The 23,087-nt window shown below is 38.7% G+C and overlaps 1 protein-coding gene across 12 annotated transcripts in view; it reads left to right on the top strand.

The window, feature by feature from the left end:
• LOC119736927 (adhesion G protein-coupled receptor L1-like) overlaps positions 1-23,087 on the top strand; it is a 67,684-nt gene that overhangs the window by 21,657 nt on the left and 22,940 nt on the right. For 8 of the 12 annotated variants that reach the window (XM_038210956.1, XM_038210965.1, XM_038210962.1 and 5 more), the window contains exons 3-12: positions 4,378-4,757; positions 6,264-6,480; positions 9,064-9,176; positions 11,772-11,831; positions 12,132-12,269; positions 13,711-13,845; positions 19,305-19,417; positions 20,176-20,361; positions 20,952-21,135; positions 22,459-22,608. In XM_038210956.1, coding sequence (XP_038066884.1) covers positions 4,667-4,757; positions 6,264-6,480; positions 9,064-9,176; positions 11,772-11,831; positions 12,132-12,269; positions 13,711-13,845; positions 19,305-19,417; positions 20,176-20,361; positions 20,952-21,135; positions 22,459-22,608 — 1,387 coding nt within the window. In that variant the 5' untranslated portion in view covers positions 4,378-4,666. Of the gene's footprint in view, positions 1-4,377; positions 4,758-6,263; positions 6,481-7,909; positions 8,020-9,063; positions 9,177-11,771; positions 11,832-12,131; positions 12,270-13,710; positions 13,846-19,304; positions 19,418-20,175; positions 20,362-20,951; positions 21,136-22,458; positions 22,609-23,087 lie in introns of all 12 variants that reach the window. The other 4 variants (XM_038210960.1, XM_038210959.1, XM_038210963.1 and 1 more) reach the window with 4 other exon arrangements.

The raw sequence follows: 23,087 nt of genomic DNA, 5'->3' as shown, positions 1-23,087 counted from the left end.
AGTCCAGCTGGCTTATACCCTTTCACATGTGTGTAATCGATTGCAAACAAATGAAGACTAGCTAAATATGGTCAAGTGGGGCCAGTATTTGAAATAAGCCAGTTTTTTTCCAACGCTGGTTGGCCGATCATTTTTGGAAATTGATACGAAAATACCTCTTTCTTGAAAAGGACAGTATACCAGGTGCCATGATTTTACAGGATGCTTTACACTGTCATTCACTAACAGTCCAGCAAGGTATTTCAAAATGATTTGGTAGTTTTAATTTTTGATGTTTGCAAATGTTGTATTTTCCCTTTAATACATTGTACCAAAGGTCTCAAAGGCAAACAGAACCTCTGCACTGCACTGATACTGATAGGATGTGCGATTTATTAAAAAAACAACCGAAAAAACATCGGAAAGTTTTTATCCAGTACCTGGTATTACAATACAAGTACAAACTGGTACCTGTGTCAATCCTTCTTATTTGAAAATCACAGGCGTGTGGAAAAAGGCACACCTGGATTTTTCTAGGCGTGTGTTTTTTTCTAGGTGTGTGGTTTTCTAGGTGTGTGATCTGTGGTCCAGGGAAATTCAGGCCTGCAATTATTCACACTCCTCGGGAAGCTTTTAGGTGTGCGATGGTGTGGGGGTGTGATCGCACGCCTCAAATCAGAAGGACTGCTGTGTTTTGTAATACTGGATACTGGGTTAGCTTTCGATTTTTTGGGGGGTTATTTTTTTATTTTAATAAATGGCACATGTATGGTATAGTTGAAAAGTCACACACTTGGCTGCATTTCTGCATGTCTGAACACCTAGCTGGGCTAAATTTATAAATAAGAGATCCCATTCCCATGTGGTTTATTTATAAGCCGTTATCGATATCAGGCCTGCAAAGTAACTCGAGCCTGTCTAGTGTTAACTTGTTTCCTTCTATCTGCAGAATTTGTTAAGGATATTAAATACACGCTACACACATACCGGTACTTGTTCCCTACCGGTAGTTGTGGGGAGTACACAGGAGTTATCCCTTGGTGCTATGGGGAGCGAAGATGCTATGGGGAAAGCACAAAGTCCCCATAATTGACCTATCGCTGTTTGCGAGTCAGCCACGCCCCTTAGACAACCCTATGGAGTTTTTGTACACTAATTTTAAGTTGTCTCAGATTTTACGCGTTCAGCGTCCATTTTTGTATATCATGTAATTTGACAATATTTCACAAGCTGCGTTGATGTGATTCTAACACGATAGGTCAATTCGGTCCTAATTTGACTAACAAAAACGTTCCCATAATGCCGTGACGGTCTGCCCACTGTACACCCATACATACCTACCGGGTATGCATGAGAGTGTATTATGTATACATTTTACATGTTCTTGTGAGGAAACGTGCACAAAGTTGAGACGGTCCCCTACATTAACAATTACATGGCATTGGGTCATTCATCTTGTTGTGTGAATTAATTAGGGAAACATGTATACGAAGGTCTCAGTTAAATGACATTAGTTCTGTGATACAGTTTGCTGCTGGCCTGCTGGGAGTCCTGTTTCACAGCACGCGACAGACACAGGTACCAGTACATTGCACGTCCCTGGGAAATTGATGTTTTAATTAGGAAATGGAAGATGGATTTTGTTCCTATTTTTTTCTTGAGTAGTAAAATATAGTGTACAGTCTAGTACACAAGGACAACTCTTTCATTAGTCTGGTTTCCCGACCTGACAATTTCCGCCGACGTCTACACGTCTAAATTGTAGGTCAGGCAGCCTCCGTGGCTAAAAATAAACATGACGACATTGACGGCCCTTTTTCAAAGCTCGGCTTCTAAATAAAAGCAATGGATATTAATTATCAACTAGTTTTTTAAAGTTTTTAATAAGCAATTAGCAGTTAATAAAACCTATATACTCGGACACTATCCGATTGTCGACGAAATGAATTCGGCAAACTTCGGACAGTTTCGGAAAAGGAGGAATTCCTCCCGTTTTAGTCACGTGATGTAAATTGTAATACATTGTATTACCGGAGGCTACCTGACCTAAGATTCATTAGGAATAGTCGGAATCTTTTGGTCTGGGAACCAGACTACTCTTTCATTGAATTGTGATTTAAAGGTGTGCACTTTACTGCCGAAAGTTGACTATAAAATGGAATACATACATGTACGTATGTATATTGGAATGCACATGCTTGCATAGTAATTAGCCAGAGGATTGTGGTATGTTTTGGACACCAAGTGTAATGCAGATGTGTGTGTAATTTGTCAATAAAAAACTAAAACAATTTGAATACCTTTTTAATTTGCCTCGGACACCCACATTTCCTTTGCTGTCTTGTGTGCTGACTGAAGCCTTTTTTTTAACCGTTGCGGAAGAAATTAGTTCAACTATATTGCTTCTGATTGCATGTTTGTTGTTAAAAACATCTGTAGTTTTTTTTTGTGAAGAGAAGCTTTTCCTCACAAGTTTTGATGCTTATATATTTACAAGTCAATCATGCGAGAATGCCTGCGGTAAACAAGTTGTCGGCACACATGTCCAAGCATTGCAAACAAGTTGGCGGTCACTACAAATATCCTTAATTGATTGAATTCTGGTGAGGATGGTCAACAATTCACAATAGCTGCCTTAATTGAAAAAAATCAACTTTTTATGATTTTTTGCTATCGGTACGTCATAATTATCAAGGCAGTGATGTGTAATGAAGTATGACATCATGACCGTAGGATGAACCCAAGGCAATTATCAAAGCAACAGTCAGCAGTGTTTGTTTGTTTGTTTATCACAGTGTTTATTTTCTCTGCATCATTTTTTCTGCATTTCAGACAGCAAAAAAGAACTACTATTTGTTGGTTTTGGATTTATTCTAAGGGAAGGGGAATTGGGTTGGGAGGGGCTGTAGCCTATTTCAGGAATTTAGTAAAGCTAACTACCGGTACTGGTACAGTGGTAGTGGTGGTACAATGTATGTCACATGTCTTTGGCATTTTTAATATAATATACGGTAAATCTACGTGTATGTACACACACGTATGCACCGGAATATTGCAACCTTAGTAGTACAGCATAGTGGTGGGATTTAAATCCTGATTTTTCAAAATTTGTTTTTAATTCCACCTCATCCCCATTCCACCCCGTCTCCACCCACCCTCCTTGCCTGTGAGCTACCGGTACATACGTTTTTCCACCTGTAGTATGTACAGTTCATCTCATCATAACCAAAGTTGTACACCTTTTCTGACATACATGTAATGTACAAATCACCAACAAATTGACTGATGTTCAATTTCAAATGTACCCCATGCACACGTGTTGCTGCCCTTGCAACAAACACAATCAGCCATTGAAGTACCCATGTATGTTTATTGTTGTAAACCACCCAGGATTATGTGGTTGTGTACATGTAAGGTATGGTAGATGTAGCTCTATGGTTAGTGCATGTATACAGTATCATTGTATACCCTAGCCAGCTTTGTACAAGGTGATAATTAGAGTACTTTGCACACCCCTATCACCCCCAATAGCCCAGTGTGTGACCTTGACCTGAAACAGGGACAAAGTACACCAACTGTATCAAGCACTGGAGGCAGTAAGAGCCCATGCCTTTACAATTATTTAGACTGAATGGACCTTTCTTGTGGCTTTCCTGTCAAAACCTGGTCATCAATGGTCTTACAACCTTGCAAAATTTGTGCACTGATTGTTCAAATGTACATGTACACACAGATGTACCGGTACAGGTACCTAACCAACAAAACACAGGGGGAAAACAGGAAAAGTCCAGTTAACGTTTTATTGTATCACTACATGTACCGTATGCATGGACTGTAAAGTTAAAAAGAATGAACCGGTAATAAAGAACGTGCTTGAAACCTGGTGTGCAACTTTTATTCTGTTCGTCATGAATCTCCTGAAAATCTAATTTTCATTTACCAGGCATGTCATGATATTATAATAAACTATTTTACAAATAACATGTATGAACAATGAATTGGTACCGGTACATATAATGTGTTGGTAAACTGCGTTACACGTAAGTCACAATTATTTTATGTCAGTGAAGGGGAAGTTATTAAATTACCGTGTGTTTTGCCAACTTTATTAAACATACCGGTAATGTATACATTAACCTGCTTTAAAAAGTCAATAAACGTTACCACAGCTTGCACTTGTTTTCAAATTTTTCCCAGGGTCAAGCTTTTATTGTACGTACACTACTGTAGTACTACTAGTCCAACGCTGAATTTTTCAGATTTTTCTCTGACGAAGTTTACTTTGGTGTTGTAAACAGTGACCATGACAAGCCAGTTCTAATCCACAGTACCCTGAAATGATTAATAGTCGAGGGTTTAAATTTATTCCATCTCCACTCTTTCCTTTATCTCTTGCAGACATGTGCGCCCACAGAAGTGAGTGACTCGGCCGCGACAGTCGGGCTATATTTGAAACCTCCCCCCCCCCTCATCGACCCAGCGATTAGCCCCTTGGCCTGGTTAGGAGGTCTCAATCACCACCCCTGGCAAGCAGGTTAAATGCCAAGACGGACGTCACAACCAGGGGAAGTGGAAAATCAGGAATAAACTTGTCTTGCTACCTAGCGCAGCAAGTCCAGATTGGCTGAACTTGTTTCAGAAAGTCATTACGTCCAGGTGGGAGCCAAGGAGGGGAAATTTTGACAAGATGGCCGTCCGGCCGAGAGCGGGAAGGATCTTGTTTTGTGGATTGGTGTGCTGGATTCTGATGCTTCTCCTTGTGGGAGGAAATGAAGTTGGTAAGTTGGGGCTACGTTTACCTTGTAGTCTGACAAGCTAAAGTCTGTAAGTTGTTAACTTGAAAAGGTTGAACAGGTATCAGGTACCTTACACATACTTAGTGTACATGTACACTGTAGGTGGTCTGCTTTGCAGACGTAACATGAGTTCAGCCGGGTTCATACTCGGCGCAAAAGCGAATGTGAACTCAAATTTGTGACGTCGGGGCAAATTTTCGCAACCTGTATTGGCAGCGATTGCCTCGATGACGTCAAATTCGCATCATATAAATTTGAATTCGCATGAAGTATGAACCAGGCTTTACGCAACAGTACATTTGGAAAAAAAATATTGTGTGTGTTTGAGTTGCAAGAATACAGAGTAGGCCTACCGGTATTAGTCAAGAGGCTATCCAGCCATTGTGCTGATCAAGCAAACCCTTTCTCTCTTTTGTAGTTCGGTGACCAGGCCCCAATTTTATCATTCCTAATTAATTTAATTTATTATGCTGTATACATGTATAGTACAAAAATGTATTCAAGTCTCATACGTGTAGGTACATGTACTGCTCAAAGTGAATGAGAGAAAATCAAAATTGTTTTGATAGAATATTTTAACAATGTGACCTTTCGCCAGGGGAAGGCTATAAATTCAATTCATTGGTGGATAAAATGTACTATGCCCAAAGCACTTTATGCTGTGTTCAAGTACATGTAATCTGGGCCGTTTAAATTTTCAATCCCTTTGTTTTATCTTGGACACTTATTTTCTGCCATACCGGTACATGTCATGTACATCTTATTTTCTAAGTCTAGGCTTTTATTTCCAAGGAACCTGCCTGTGTTCCTCTTTCTGAACCATCCTGAATTGTCCTATGTGCAGGAAATTGAAATATGCTTATAAATTTCAAAATCCATTATTATGTCCGACACTTTATGGCTTGGCTTTACGTTTACGTTTTTTACTCTCCTCAATCCTTCATATCATCCAAATTCTCTTGAAAGACAGCCCGTTACAGCCTGTCACGCGAATGTGAATGCAAAACGAATTTGACATCATGAGCCAATTCCTGTGAAATTTGCCGGAAGTGAATTTTGTTCAGTTTCAAACGCAGCACGAAAACTTACTATATATATTGTCACCACTTTGGGTTTGCCATTTTTCTTTTGTGCTGAGTATCTGTATAATACCGGAGTCTTATATAGCGCACGTATCTACCAACAATTAGGTACCCGAGGCGCTGGAAATTATGTCTATTATTAAAGACAGGCAAATGAAGTTGAGAAAAAGGCGAAAAAATGTAGCACCTTATAACATGTATACAGTTTTTTTTGCAGCCACTGCCAGAAACACCGGGGCAAACACCTTCTCTTAATAGCGATAACTGTTACTGGGTTCTTTAATGTACATGACACAACACACGGGACCTACGGCTTTACTGGTACATCCCATCCGAACCGGCCTTGAGGGTTTGTTATCAACCTGAAGTTAAGTAATTGACTTTCTTTTCTCATTTCTCTCTGAAGCGGGCATTCCAGCTTTAAAGCGAGTCAGACGTCAGGATGAGGTGTTGTACAGCAGCGTGTGCGAGGGCAACACCATGAACCTCCGTTGCCGTCCCGGCCTGCAGATTCAGGTGGAATCGGCCAACTTTGGACGGACAGACACCGTCACGTGTGTCAAGGGCCCCGTCAAGGTCACAAACTGCATTCAGCCGGAATCGTTTGCGATCGTTGCAGCGAGGTATCTTAAATGCATTTTTCTTTATTGTTGTTGTTGTTTTCTCAGTTTAAGGTTTGCAGGGTGGATGTGTATGGGTTTTTTTTATGCTGATATTAAATTTGGAAGTTTTGTAGAATACCAGTGCTTTCTTTCAAGTACAGTATGTATACCTTCTGTGGAGTCAAATGGGAAGAGAAACTGGAATTTGTGTTGGGAAACTGAAATTATATGTCTGACTTATTTCAAAACTACGTGTGGAAATAACTTTATGAAGCTTGCTCAATCTTTGTAAGTTAATCAACTTTATCGATGCAGATGACGCACAACATTATTGTAAACAAATTTCTCCTATTTTTCCCATAAAGATATTTGTTTTTGGTATAAAAAGCCTTCAAGGGAAAATTAACTACCGGTACAGTAGTTTTTTAGTATATTTACTCAATGTTTGGGGAAAAAAACACTAATTCCAGGAAGGTTCTCAGGATTTATGCTCCCAACTTTCACAGTACTGTTTCTCTAACATACAATGACTCTGTCTCAGAAAGCATTGGTAGTAATAATTATAAATCAAACAGTTGGTTATTTGTAATGGACGTGATCATTATCTTCACAGCTACTGACTTTGCCTCACCTCCAATTAACCCCAATTTAAAAACATGTCTTCCTCTTTTTGCATAATAATAACTGGTCTCTCACTGTCTCAAATGTATTTCATACTGTACAACAAATGCAGCCACTAGCTTTTTTGAAAAAGAAATCATCATTAGTCTATCGTTTAACTTTTGTTTTCAAGTTTTCATTACACAGAAGCAAAAGTGATCTTCATTACTTCACTGAATTGAAGATGTGTTCCCCTTTTTATTATTTGTTTATATTTATTTTCATGCAGCATTTGGAAAACATTTTCAATGTGCATCAATACAATAAATACATGTTAAACTTATCTTTTTTTCAAACCGAAATGATACCGATACTCCACCATGCAAAGCGTCAAATCTTATATCATGTTAAATTTGTTATACATTGTGAAGTTCACAATACACAACCTTTTTTTCATTTTGTTTATTTATCATCACCATTCCCATACCATTCAACCTTTTAGTCATTCAACCTTTTAGTCGGGAAAAAAGGGAATTTTTCAGAAGAATATGCACCATCACCATAATGACCTATTGGCCCACCATGACCCACTCACCTTTAATGTTCTCACCACCAAGTCCATCAACACTCCATGCCTCCATACACAAGCATCACATTCCCAATTCACAACTTTGACATATTCACCATTATGACCCAAATCACCATTTCTCATCACAATATCACCACCTTGCATTCCTTAAGAAGGTCTATCACCACATTCCCCAAATCATCACCATTTTCCATCTCACCACCACGACCTCTGATCCATCCCGTATTGTTGTATTACCATGGTAAATCTTACTCTTTGTAGCTGCCAAAGCTTGAAAGAATGCGCGATTCCCGTAAATACCGACGTCTTTGGTGACCCTTGCCCCGGCACTAGTAAATTTCTTGAGGTCTACCTGCAATGCGTTCCAAAGCGTAAGTATGGTATGTCCTGCGACACGATGCATGGCGCGGAAAGCAGGAGAAAGCCTGGCTAGAGATCGTAGTGAGGACTATAGCAAGTAATCGTGTACAGTGTTACACTACAACTGTACTTGTAGTCTACATGTATTAATGCGATGACTGCATGAAAACAGGCTCTCAAACACGTATATGAGGCTGCAACACATGAATAAAAAAATACATACTTATACTTATTCAAACTAACGTCCAATTACTAATATTTTACCCTATTTTTCCACCTTTCCACATTCCTCTGTTAACCAGTGTGTTGCTCGTCACGTTCGTTGTGTGTTCTGTCATTCTCAACACTCAAAGTGATCATGTTTTTTCTAGAGGAATGTATAATTGAATGTATCATACATACATCATTGATAAGCACTGAATTGCATCACACATGTAAGAGTGTTCTCTTTTCAAGACTTCAATCACTTTATTTTCCTTAACTTTTTCCCAGTTTTGTCCCATTTACTGGTACAGTTCTGCAGATCCACAAGTACTACATGTACATTTGTACTTAAAAACAATTGGTGGAGAAAAACTCTAAACTTTTTATTCACCATCCGATCTCAAATCGCCCCTTTCCCTTTTGAGATTCAAAGAAAACAAAGTTGGTGTAAAAAAACCCCAAAATACCGGTAGTGTCCCTACTCCCTGTGTATCCTACCCAAGCTCCATTGCAAATAATAAAAAAAAATTCCTACGTACGTTAGATTGTAAAATTGACATTACTGCATATCCCTAAAGCAGTTCATATACATACATCATACATGTACATGTATGTATGTAATGTATTGCAAAAACCAATGGCCTATCCGTACCCCATTGCGCCAAAAAAAACAAAAACAAAAAAACCCCTAGTTCTCCATCCACCAACCAAGCAAATACCGGTAGTACCGATGAACATGTAGTTCCCATAATGCTTGTCTTCATCATTTGCATAAACCTCATCATAGTGTGTGTGTGACCTCATGACCTCATTTGCATGTTCTTGTGTTTCTAACCTCTTTCCCGCTTCAGTTGCGACAATAAAAACTACTGCTCCGTACGGGCCACAAACGGTGTCTTTGGCAACCCGTGTCCAGGGACCTTCAAATACTTGGAGGTTCAGTTTCAGTGCATCCAACCTCCCCGTAAGTATTTGAGACTCTTATCGGCGTGGTGATGGGCAAAACCAAAAAGAGGAGGCAAATTATGTAATCCTTACCCCTGTTTGGAGCTTTCCTGAGTCTGTAAACCCCACTTACCATGTACTTGACAGTAACCAATGTAATCCCAAGTTGGGATAACAAGCTTCATGTGAAGTGATTAGCAGTCTGGAATCCAATATACCGGTACATCTGCAACTGCTGGTGGGTCACACTTTAATCCTCTTGCTGCCAGCCTTTTTTTTTAATAGTGATTACTCTTTCTAACATAACCGGTATGAAAGCTTATTGGATTTTTGTAATTATCTCCCCCCCCCCAAAAAAAAAAAAAATTATTATTAATAAATATAGAAAAATCAGTGGAACTGGATATAATACGCATTCGGGAATGTTAAATGTGACTGACCAAACTATGTCAATTTAGTTCCTTTTTTTTTTTTAATGTCACGTGCGGATAGAATGGTAGAAAACATGTTCAGTGTTAAAGGGAATATACAACATTTGCAAACATCGAAAAATAAAACTACCAAGTTTTTGCGAAATACCTTAACAGGATGTTGGTAAATGACAGTCTAAAGCATCCTGTAAAATTATGGCACCTGGTATACTGTCATTTTCAAGAAAAGTGGTATTTTTGTATCAATTTCCAACGCTGATCGGCCGATCAGCGTTGGAAACAACTGGCTTTTTTTCAAATACTGGCCCCAATTGACCATTGCACTTGTTTGCAAGCGATTACAAACCTATAAACGGGTACGAGCCAGCTAGACTGGTTCCCTGACCTTACAATTCCCCCAAAGTATGTAAACTGCTCTGTTTCTTCTTATATGGAGTCAGGGAACCAGACTACAGGAAAATGATCGTTTTTCTTGGTTTTTATAGCATTTCGAACCCAAAACCTCCAAAAAGTTAGTGTAACTATATTTGCTTTATATTTCCAACCCCCCAATTCCATCCATTTCTGAAAATTACAGCAAAAGCAAATGATGTATATTCCCTTTAAGAAATCTGGAACTCTGTTTAGAAACGATTGGTCAAGAAACCAGAAACAGTCAATCAACATCGGTTTGGCCATACAAAAAGCAAATTATTTAGAACTGATTAACGTTCTATTATCAATGTTCCTTTAGTTTTACTGGCCTTTGAACAGATATACACATGCACATACATGTACCACTTTTAAAACAAGATTGGTAAAAAAAAGTTTATAGGTCTACTTATTGGGTAATATTTCAGTTATAACCTACATTTGTACATACATTATGTAAATATGTAGGACCCTAAGTATTTCTTAGCTAACTTTTACTAGCTAACTTTTACTACCTTGCAGTAAAAAAAACCCTGCTTTTTTGTGTTCTCCAAATTGCCTGATCATCTACTCTCTTCCGTAGCAAATTGAACGTTTCCTAAAGAATACATTGGAAAGCATGAAGATTAGATTCGCTTCTGCCCATATCGCACCGGTAGCTTGTTGAATTTGAAGTGTGTGTGATTTACCCTTAGAAATAATTGACTCTCTAACTGTAAGACATTAATGCTTCTGCATGCTTCAAACTCCCTGTAACCCTTAACAGATTGGATAATGCTTTCCTGTGAAAGTATATGTACAGTATGTAATTAATTATGAAACCGAAGTCTTTGAACAATTAGACAAGTTCAAGTATGGTTACTGTAAAAGTTACTTTTTTTTCAAAATTGAAAAAGAAGTGCAAAGTCATTACAAAATGAATGAATAACAATCCTATTTTTTGATTAATTGTTTTTTCTTTAGTTATTCTACAATTATGATTCTGGTTCTGGGCTGCAAAATGCCCTTGCAGAATTTTTTATTGGTTTTCAACTATGCTTCAAACATTTGTTTTTAACATCAGGAATTGTTTATATTTTATTATAAGTAGTCAATTTTTTTGAGCAGTTGAAAATCAAATTTGAGCCAAAATTTTCAAAACTAAGTCATCACAAACTTTGATTAGGGATTTTTTTTCTTCTCTGATTGTAATATTTGTATTTTAGGGTCTGTCTCTTTTGTGTATGTGTCTGTTCTCTTTCTGATAACTGGAGTCAAGCGGGAGATGTCGTGGGGTTATGCAGAGAGTTATGTCCCCCTTGACTGAAGTTCCAACTATGGACTCTTTGCATAAGTACCGTTTAATGCGCGTTAATATTTCACTTAAATTCCACATCACAAAACAGTGGCTGTGTAATTTGCTGAAGTTGACATGTGTTCAACTTTCGCAAATTTGCAACCTGAAAATTTGCCGTGATGTCACAAATTCGCCTTTGCGTTCGCTTTCGAGCTGAGTACAAACCGGCCTTGAGAAGGAATTGAACACATTGCTTCCGTATGCTGGCATTCCTGAGAAAACAATATGTGTTTGTGCATATTCAGATTATACCAACTCTTGTGTACGTTGTTCCATTCGCATTCAAACATTAGCGCACACCAGATGTGCCCCTCCCACAGAGCCCTCAAATGTGGACATAAAGCGCCCTCTTTTGGCTATGCACGGAGTCCATAGATTTCACTCACTCATGTTTCTTTCCCGTGGCTGTGATACTTACGTGTGCTGTTTCTCACAGGGGAACCACCCACAAGGATTACATATTTTCTTGTCACGCTAGCTCAGCGTCCTAATATTGGTAAATATTTCATACCGATGAAAACAAAAGTTCTCATTTGTTAATTACTTGATTGAAAGAAGGAGAACTTTAATGCTTGTCAGAAAAAAATTCACAAACTTGAAATTTTTGTCAGACTTTCATATGTTGCTGAATTTGCATGTGACAGAAAGCTACATTAGCATAAATTCCTGTATCCAATAAAAGTGTTAAAAAAATGCTACAAGATGCTGAACCATAAATGACCAAAGTGTAAAATTATCACTAAAATCTGCCATTTCAAACTACTTTTTAATAAAAACAATTTGATTGTTCCCACAGCAACCACAAGACCCCCAACTACAACACCAATGGTTGTCACGACGACCCCTCCCCTAATAACAGTGGCAGTCACTCCTCCTCCTCCTAGTACAACCCCCAGACCTAAGGCTCCAACTACCGTAGTTGCTACCGAAAAACGTGAGTTACATGTAGTCAGCTTCTTATAGACCTTTATCCAGTGCCCACAATTAGAAACTACGATACCGGGTTCGTTAGTGTGATGTCACTTCATTTTAAACCACGCCCACTGCCCATTAAGTAGCATTGGAACCATTGGAACCGGATATTAAAGGGAATGTACATCATTGGCTTTTGCTGTAATTTTCAGAAATGAACTATTTGAGGGGTTAGTATAATATATCAAATATTGTTACACTGACATTTTTGAAGTTTTGTGTTCGAAAAGGTTGGAAAAACCAAGAAAAACAAAAATGTTCAAGTAGTCTGGTTCCCTGACTCCACAAAAGATAAAATGGATCAATTTATAGATGATGGAAAATTGTAAGGCAAGGGAACCAGTCTAGCTGGCCTGCACCCGTTCATGAACATGTAACCAATAGCAAACAAAATTTGGACTGAAAAAATGGTAAATTTGGAGCAGTAGTTGAAAAATAGTTAGGTTTTTCCAACGCTGGTCGGCCGACCACCGTTGGAAATGTTTACAAAATACCATTTTCTTGAAAATGACTTCACACCAAGTGCCATAATTTTACAAGATGCTTGAGACTGTCATTTACCAACATCCTAGTTAGGTATTTTGTAAAAACTTGGTAGTTTTATTTTTCGATGTTTGCAAATGTTGTATATTCCCTTTAACGCAACTTGAGTGTTTATCCAATGGGCGCTAGTAATCAGTGGTGCGTGCGAGTGTACGACAAAGTCACTAACGAACCGGAATGTAAATTTGGCACCATGCTCTGGCATGTCACATTGATTCTTCAGTTTGAAGTGCCTGTTCATTGCTACCGGTACAGTGGAATCCGGCAACTAGAAGCTTTTGCTGCAGTGGTGCATGCTGCACGCGTTTTTAAAGACGAGGCGCACGCACATTGTGGTATTCCGATTGGGTTGTACATGTAGGAGCCCTGAGTGCATGTGTACTACCAGAGCGCGACTCAGGCAAGCCTTACGCAACCACAGAAAATAGCTGCCACAGCATTTGTCCATACGATGTATCTGAATGGTCGCGCATTTTCCTCACTGAGTGCACATACAGCTAGCGTGTTACCATGACACTTCCTAAATTATGGCTTATATACTGGTACAATTGTAAAATGGCAAATGTGTATTGGGCCATATTACAAGTTTGTGATTTTTTAATTGGTTGACAGCGGGTCATGTGACAAGTTTGTGAAATTTGATTGGTTGAAAGCAGGTCATGTGACAAGTTTGTGAAATTTCATTGGTTGAGAACCATTGAACTAAACCAGTGTTCTGCCCTTGAATTCTTTGTCTACCAGATTAAAAAAAATGTTTGGAAAATTAAGAAGAACTCGAAAGAATAGAGGTACCGAGTAGTGGTAAGTAGTCATTTCAAAGACAGAAAGTCACTTTTTTGAGTCTTGTTTCTACTTTTCAGCAGTGACATCACCACCTTCACCATCTCCATCCAACGACTTTGACTTCTGCCTTACAACCTACCGTCGAGATATCCAGTGGCCTCGGACCGCGTCAGGACAGCTCAGCGTCCAGCCCTGCCCTGAAGGAACAAGCAGTAGGCATCTTTCTTTTGTTTTTATTCATGCAAGATGAAAATTTACATCTAAATTCCATCTAAAGTAATATTTGCTTTGAGTTTGATCAGTTTTTCAACTGTTACTGCAATTGCTAAATCCTCCACCTTCACCTTGTTCCCCCCACCCCCACCCCACCCCTGAAATTGAGACTATTTTTCTTTTCTGACAAGAAACGAAAAGAAATCTCTCAAAGCTGAAATCCCCTCAAAAGTCATTGATTACAGATCTGTTTCATACAATCATAAAGCAAATCACTAATTTCTCATAGCTGTTCAAAATTTGTTTTCAACCCTGCCCCCCCCCCCCCCCCTCAAATTCAATTTCTTAAAATTTGAAGAATTCCAAAAACAGGACCCCCTTTCCCCCCAAATGTGGCTAGGACCATGCATAAAAGGGTAACCTTAACATAGGTAACCTTAGAATTGTCCCTGCACCCCCCCCCCCCTGCCTGTTACTCCTGTACTGCCCCAACCTCCCATCACTGTATGGTTTTAAGGATTCATTAGGGAAAAAATGACAATGTACGTAATTATTGTACATGTAGTATACATGTACGTGTAGGTGCTAATGACTTGAAAATTATAAAGAGAACTGGGCGTCCATAGCAAATCTGTCCAAGTATCCACCACCTTGCTGCAAAAAAAAAGTAGTTCCAAAGACTCGCACCTTGCCCTCAGGAAGTACAAGTAGTCTGGCTTTATCTGTACCTCTGTGCCTGGTTCCTGATCAATTAAACCCCATGCCAGGGACTTCACAGGTGCCCATGTGTGTCATACGCATGCATCCCATTCAACTTTGACAGAACACTAATTAAGTGTTCAACACACCAGATGCACGTAGCTGTCAAGGGCTATTACATCTTTTTTATTTATTTGGATTTTAAGCACCAAATGTCTCTTGGGAAGTGCATTAGAGTGCATACAGAGGTTAAGAGTATCTTGAGAAGCAATATTGCAGACAATAAATAATACTGCTAGAGAAGTACCAGAAGTGTTGAAATGCTATTTTGTTATAAATTGTTGGAAAATAGTCACCCGTCAAAAGAATAGTTGTGTTCCAAGGGATTAATTTAGATTGACTTTTTTTTTAAATATAAATAAACAAAAGAAAGCAACAAACAAAATGACTTTTTTTTTTCTGCTATACACAGCACAAACTGTTGTAGGGAATTTTGCGCATGAATTGTTTGTTTTTATTCTTAGAGAACTCTATTGGCTTTTAAAAGATCATGTGAGCTAGTGAAACGTACATGTGTACTTTCAAAACAGCTTTTGATAGAAAAGAAAAGAAGTTATTTTCCTTTCGGAGGCAGGTTCAATGTACATACAGTAAAACTGTAGTAAAACATTCCCACCCAAGCAATTTACATGTATTCATTGAATACATGTATACATTGCACCGGTAAGTTCGTGACCATTTTGTCCTCTGCCGACAACGGTTGTCTGAAAATCCCCTTAAAATCCAGAATCATCACATCATACCTACCAGTAACTTTACTACTCGGCCATTTGTTCAGACAGTCTGCTCATTCCTGGCTGAGGTTTTGGCAGGAAATCTCTTAATAGGTTTGGTTATTAGCCAGATTCGTCCCAGGTCAGTCACCTCAATGTAAATTGCTTCCCGTTTGAGATCATGATCCTGAATGTACATTGAACTGATGAGTGGTATGTACGGTGTCATGGCAGGGACATTACGTTTATGCATTATTTTTTTCAGGAGAATCTCAATAACATCAAGCCAAAGTAAAAATAAAATAAATTTGAAAAAAAAAAATACAATTAAAGTCCCCCCCCCCCCCAAAAAAATGCATTTCTAAAAAAATTATTCGTCACGTTGCTTAAGCAAACAACATTACTCTATGGATTTTGTGAATGCTATGTCTTGTCTGGGCCACCATATCTAAATGGATATGTTTGCTGGAGTTATTTCTCCTCATCACTTTTGAACCATCCTGCATTCAGTTTACAGTGAAATCTCGATAAGTCAAACTCTGATAACTCAAAACAACTGTTTAGTCAAACAAAGAATCCATTGCCCTCAATAGCGATAACCCTGCTTAACTCAAAACTCAGGAGAAGTCAAATTTTGAACCTGTTCCCTTGAGGTTTATCAAGATTTCACTGTATTTATGTAATGGTTAGGTCGGTTCTTTTGAGATAACATAGTTCTAGAACCAAAATCTCAACTCAGTCACTATGTTTTTCTTCAGGACCTTTGTAAGTGGCTGGATACTTTTTCCTTAAACTTAAATTAATTAATGCTCATACATGTAACTATGCATTTTTTCATTCCGAATCTGGAAAGCAAAAGCTGGCAAAGGAAAAACATACGTACATGTTCAATGTTAATATTGTCAGTTTCAGATACGTGCTTATTTTTGGAGGCCAGATGTGCAATCAATTAAAAAAAATTATAAAAAAATATTAACCCCAAACTGAGATAAATGTGACAATGTGAAAATAACAGGAAATAAGAGTAAGCATGAATTCTGTAAAACCACACCCAGAGGTTTTCCTTTAATTACCATCTCTAGAGATGGCTCCACTTTTTTTTATGAAGATTTATAACTTGGAACGAACTGGTGACAGCTCCTCGTAAAACGCAGAGATTATCTTTTTTACTTTCGGTTTTCACTTTTCATTCCGTTTGTGTTTATGTTCACAAAAGCACTGAGGTAGATGGTGATAATTTACAATACTGCTCTAAGTTGTAGGGCTCAAAATTTACAATACCATAAATATAATGTTCAAATTACACTATGTTGTCAGTGATAACATTCTTCAGAGTTTGGAAAAAATAAAACAGTTGTTTTAATTTCTTTTTGAAAGTAGTGGGAGGCTTTTTTGTTTTGTCCTCTCACGTGACCTTCTGAGTATAGATGTACAGGTTGAGTTAAAAAACAAAAACGAAACACAAATGTCAGGACCATTGTTTTAGTGAAGTTCTGCACGTAGCACTTTCAAAACCTAGGATATGAAAGCCAATCATAAGCTTTCTTTCAGTACAAGAATCATTTGAGTCACTCATGCACTTTTCAAGTTACGGAATTTTAAACACAGCCACCGTTTTTAAGTTATGTTCACGGATTACAAAAAGGAAAGTGTTCTTTCAGCAAAACGAAACAAATCACATGTGGATGTGTGTGAATCGTTTTCGTTTTGCTGAAAGAACACACACCTTTTTTGTGATCCGTGGACAGAACTTTAAAACGGTGGTTGTGTGTACAATTCCGTAACTTTAAAAGTACATGAGTGATTCGATTGATTTTTGTACTAAAAGAAAGCTTATGAATTGGGCTTTCATATTCTGGATTTTGAAAGTGTTACATGTAGAACTTCACTAAAACAATAGTCCCGACATTTTGGTTTCATTTTTTTTTTTACTCGCCCTGTATTGTACATGTAGGTGAGAATTTCGGTGGTCATCCCTAACAGCAAAACTTTGAAATATGCCAATTTAATGTGCCCTAATTTTGTTCAAGACTTGATGTCATCAAGTGGCCTTGCTCCAATATTTGTCTGTATTTAACTTATGGTACCTCAGCTGCATATTGACTCAGTGTAATCCATACAACATGTTGAATCATTCTTAAGGTTGGTGCAGCTCATGCTTGGCGTGCAAGCAAACAGGAACGCAAGTGCAAATTTGTCATGTCCGTGCAGCTTTTCGAGCTGCGAATTTGCAACACATGTAGTTGAATATATTTCAACTCCAGTGAATTTCACAACAAAAGTTTTGTGATGTCAAATTCGCTTTGCATTCCCATGAAGTATGTACATGAACTGGCCTTATGTTTAGCATTGACAGGGTATTTCTGTAAATGTCTGAAATTACCATTAATGCACTTGAAGTTGAATCAACCAGCTGTTACTAATATTTCTGAGCTCGATTTGGCTGGAATTTCATGATGCTTTGATAGATCAGGTGTAAAGAAAAACAACGATGTAATATCAGACAGTTTGCGTGTGAAATGACACTTGTAACTCAATATACAGTGTGTTGAAGCAATAACAACTTGTGATATGAAATTACAAAATGTACACTCATGTAGCTGGAGATGGAGGGTTGCCAGAAGGACCATGTAATAAATTATTGCCAAGTAGGTTTTCTGTGGAATGTGTTAAACAGGCTGACAGACCCACCTCATCTGAACATCTGGAAAAACATACATGCCATACTGGGACATTCAAAGAGCTTTTCAAACCCAGTGAATAACTTAATAAGTTTAACAAAACACCACTTAGTGGCATTTACTGACCCTCAATTTACCCTTGCCCCTCCCTCTCCCCAGACTCACTGCATTCCCTGCCTTGCCTATGACCTTTATGTGTTGGCAGTGACCTTGAGGGTTAAAGGTCAATTGCTTGGGATTTTTATCCCAATTACTGTGATGGAGGTACCACATGTGCCTGTCTGAGTTGCATTCTTTAGGGAGTCACAAATGCTATTTCAAGGTGATTCTTGGAAGATTTGTTGGTTATTTTCTCCTCTGATTCATTGCACACATGTATAGTGCAAATGTTGTGCATCTTGTCAAATTTTCTCCCTTTTCAATGAGACAAACCTCTCACATTTTAATCTTTTGCTACATTATCCTTTTAGAGACGATTTTCTCAACCAATGTCTTGAAATTGTCAATAACAAAATTGTCAGATGTTCTCTTAATTATTAGAAAGCTTCTTGTCTGTTCTTTTCATTGATGCTAACATCTGGTGACTTAGTCTATTTTGGTCTACATACGTTTTAGAATCTCTTCACTGGGATGTGGTCTAAATCAAGTGAATAAAAAAAAGGAAAGATTAAGAGGCCGAACCTGTGTTAACAGGAAGGGAGTGCCCATCTCTCTTTCGTTAGCGATTGGGCCAGACTCATATGCTGCTGTGGGGAGATTGCCACACCTCCTCCACAGCGAGTCTGTTACCTTCCCAGCATTGAATAATGCCGGTACCCATTTAACACCTGGGTTGAGAGGAGTAATTGAGGTAAAGCGCCTTACTCAAGGGCACAACACGCATGGCCATGGCGGGGCTCGAACCCACAACCTCACGATCATGGATCCTGTGCTCCACCGCTAGACCACACATGCCCACAATGTGAAGTAAATAGATAATGGGAAATTTCATGTACTGGTACATCATACATTGTAAATTTCCTATTCTCCAGAGTTAAACATTGCAAGGAAGTACATTTATAGGCAAAATTATACCCAGCTGGATGTAAAAAAAATCCAAAGAATCCAATCTGATTGTTACAACTGATTCAACCTCAGGGGTAACATCTGATTGCACTAAATTTGTATCCAAATGTATACTTTGTGTAAAAATGCCTTTACATGTACCGATACATTGTAAATTCCACATCTCCCTAGTGAAATGTGATCATTTATGACACATTTTTGATGTGTTTTCTTTTTTCTTTACACGATGTTTTCCCACAGGAGCTGGCAGAGCAAGGTGGCATTGTGTAGGTAGTCCAGCCATGTGGATTCCACAATCTGGACCTGATCTCAGCGGCTGTGAATCGGAGTGGGTCGACGAAATCAAAGATCAGGTCAGTCAATCTTTCCTTGAGCTTTACTTGATCTATCCTGGAGAGAAAAACTCAAATAATCCTAAAGAAAAATGGATTGATCTTTGAGAACATTCTTATTTATTCCTGAAGCAAATCTCCATCATTGCTTGAAAAAACCTGATATCCTTGACAAAAAGTCAGGGCATTCTTGAGAAAAACTCAGTAAATCCTTGAGAAAAAGTTGATTTATCATTGAGAAAGTCTTAGTTATCCATTAGATATACCGGTAAAAGTCAATCTATTTTTGCCAAGAAAATCAGTCAATCCATGACAAAAAGCAAGCAATCCATGAAAAAAACTTACATATCCTCCAGAAAACAGAATTTACTCTTGAAAAACACTTAAATCTATCCCTTAAGAAAATTTGTCTTCGACTTGCTTTTAATAGCAAAACTTTATGTATCATGGACAAAAACTCCATTAATCCTTGAGAACTCTCCATTCTCCATCGATATTAGTTTAAGTTAGAAAACCTTGACTTAACCTTGAGAGAAACTTATAGTCTATCCTTGATGAAACCTCAGTCTTTCCTTGAGAAAACCCTTAGTTCACCCTCCAGAAGAATTTTTTTTTTTTGGAGAAAAATTAGTCTATCCTTGCGAAAAGTCAATTGCTAAACATTTAATCTGTCTTTTCAGAAAAGCTTCATCCTCTTGCACAATTAAAGTTACCTTTGGAAAAAACTCAATCTTTCATTAAGAAAAAAAATTCAGTCAATAATTACTATGTCAATACAGGTGGGAGCATCTGCCAGCGAAATCTCGGAAGTCATCGCGAACGTCGTGGAGAGCAACGATGAGATCTACGGCGGAGATCTCCTAGTGGTCACTGACCTGATGAAGGATTCACTCAAGAGCTTGAAAGAGGAACTGAAAGCGTTGAACCAAACTCAGAAGTTTGAAGCCTCCAAGATAGTCACCAAGGTAGGTGTGCTGTTTACTCGGTATGCTAGCTCGATCATTGCACTTATAAAAAGTTGAAATTGAAAGGAGCATTTATAAATATGTTTGTTGACTTACGCTGTTGTGTAATTTTGTGACCACACTCGCCCATTCTTGTGGGAAACAATAGATGTTTTCATACCATTCGAGCACCTGTGGCCTGGTAGTCTGGATCATTGAACTCTTGGTCTGGCTGCGGGTAATTCTGCAGGTTGTGGGTTCGAGTCCAGCCTGGGGTTGTGGTGTGTGTGCCCTTGAGCAAGGCACTTTGTCACTCATTGCTTCTCCCCACCCAGGAGTAAATGGGTACCTGTGAGGGCAGAGATTGGTTTTAGCTGCTTTGCGCCAAAATAGAAGCATCAAACGCTGTATGCTCCCCATATACATGTACAGGGAGTTGATTATTGTCTTTGGAATGTTTCACTGGCCCAATGAGCAGGGAAATAATGATGTAGTGGCTTGAGCTAATTATTATTCTATACTCAATATGAATTGGGAGAATAAAATCTCCATATTCATCTTTATGTACTTGAACCCGTGAAAACATATTTTAGTGATTTCTTTACCTTCAGAACTATGTGAAGATCGGAAGCACTGTTCTTGGCGGATCCAAGCTGGAATCTTGGCAGGACCTCCCTGGGTTAGAGAAGACGATCACAGCCACCAATCTACTGTCCTCCATTGAGGAGAGTGGGTTCCTTCTAGCCGAGAACCTGGGTTCTCATGAAACAGTGACAAACGAGGAAGGCAATGTTGGTAAGCAATGTGTACCCTGAGGTCAAAGGTTGCAGTGGTGAGGCTGAGAGTCAGGGGTGTGATTTTTCTGGATTTTTCCGGATTTCCGGATTTTTAGTCTAACGTCTGCGGAATTTTATGCGGATTCTGGATTTCCAACGTTTTCTGTTTCCGTAATATCCCCCATTTGTTTTATTTACTGAAGCGACAAAATTTGCAAACATTACAGAAATTACAGTATATAAAATGTACATGCCCCTATATATGGACATACGTGCATGTATATGTAAACATGTACATCTACATAGTATACAAGTACATGTACATGTACAATAATACATGCACATGTACATGTATACATGTCAACCGAAGTTCGTGGATTTTTCATTTTTGTCCAATCACACCCCTGGAGAGTGTTGTGTTGGTGATGATAGTACAATGTAGTTCTGTGCTAAGAATTCAGGCCCTTATGACACCCTGACCCTGGCAAATGAAGAAGGAAGTGTTGCTAAGCAATGTGTACAGTGAGGTCAAAGGTTACATTGGTGTCGCTGAGAGTATTGTGTTTGGTGACTTTACTGTTGCTTTTCTAGGTATAAAAAAGGTCAAAGGTTATAGTGGTGAGAGTAGAGAGTGGGTCAGGTTGGTGTTTTATTATTTTTCTGGTTTGGTTTGGAGGAGAGCCCAATTAGGGTAAACTGACCTGCTCAAGGACACAACATGCAGCAGCCAGATGTAAACACCTGACTCTATTATCATGCAATACAGTAAACCCTTTACCGCTAGGCCCCATGCCCCAACACTGTTACCCCAACACTGTTACCCCAACATCATCAAATCCGATATCAAGAGACGTTTAATTTTGATGGACTTTCAGGAGTCGAAATCCATTGAAGGAATTCTGCACAACATGCTTGGTGCCTTATTTTGTAAGAAGAATCAGAAAAGTGCCGTGGGACTTTTGGGATACATGTACAGGAAGGTTCCTCCTAATAAATGTACAGTGAGATTAAGTTTAATGGGCTCATTTCTATCTGGACTTATTAAGTGCCCAGGAAGGCCTCATCTGTCCTCGTTAAGCTAATTGGCGACTTACCGGTAACGAGCGTGAAATGTGATAGTTGGGATCGCAGCCCCTCCATAAAAATACATTCGTGTTGACAGATCAGATGCAGGGGTAGTTAAGTGTTGCGTCTTTGGTAAGGAAGTATAAACATTTCATTTGTTGACTGAATACATGTAAGCTTGGCAAGAACACTGTTGCGGTTTGAGGTCATTACAAGTCCATCACAAGTCTGGTCACAATAAACTCAAATGTGATTGGGTTTTTCTTTCTGCTTGCAGTTTTGAATGTGGTTGCTCAAGACGTATCAAGCGATGACTTCAAGGAAGTATCGTTCCCTCACCCGTCCCAGCTGACATCCAGTGAGTGGCAAGACGTCACTGACTCTATCATCATCCCTAAGGCCAGCCTGCTGGACAGGAGCAATGATGGTGAGACGAGCACTCATTTTATTTTTACTTGCCTGGGACTTAAACTCTACAAACAAATTTTCTGAGCATGGAAAACTGACAAGCTGACATTGGCAGAACGATTGGACTAATGGAAGCACAGCAACCGACATTCATGGAAACAAGTTTAAATATTACAAGTTTTGGTTGATGTGCATTTTGGTATATTCCTAGTGAGTGAAATTCTACACAAAAACTCATTGGACAAAAATGACTCACTGTATTCAATTTTGTGCTGTCACTGGCACATAAGATATACAGAACGTAAGTTGTCGAAAATTACGGTGAAGTTGCTATTAAATGTCTAGTGTTTGACCCTAAATTGGACCGAGTTGCAGGGCTCAAAATGCTTTTGTCCTCATAACAACAATGGCACAACTCATATACACGTAGGCTTTCCTACGTATGAAGAAGGTATGCCAATTTTTTGTTTGTTCACATCAGACACAGAGTTGTTGAAC

This window comes from Patiria miniata, unplaced genomic scaffold (assembly GCF_015706575.1).
Source record: "Patiria miniata isolate m_02_andy unplaced genomic scaffold, ASM1570657v1 HiC_scaffold_3, whole genome shotgun sequence".
Classification (NCBI taxonomy): domain Eukaryota; kingdom Metazoa; phylum Echinodermata; class Asteroidea; order Valvatida; family Asterinidae; genus Patiria; species Patiria miniata.
Note: the sequence above shows the minus strand (reverse complement) of the source record. Positions and strands in the feature narration are given on the sequence as shown.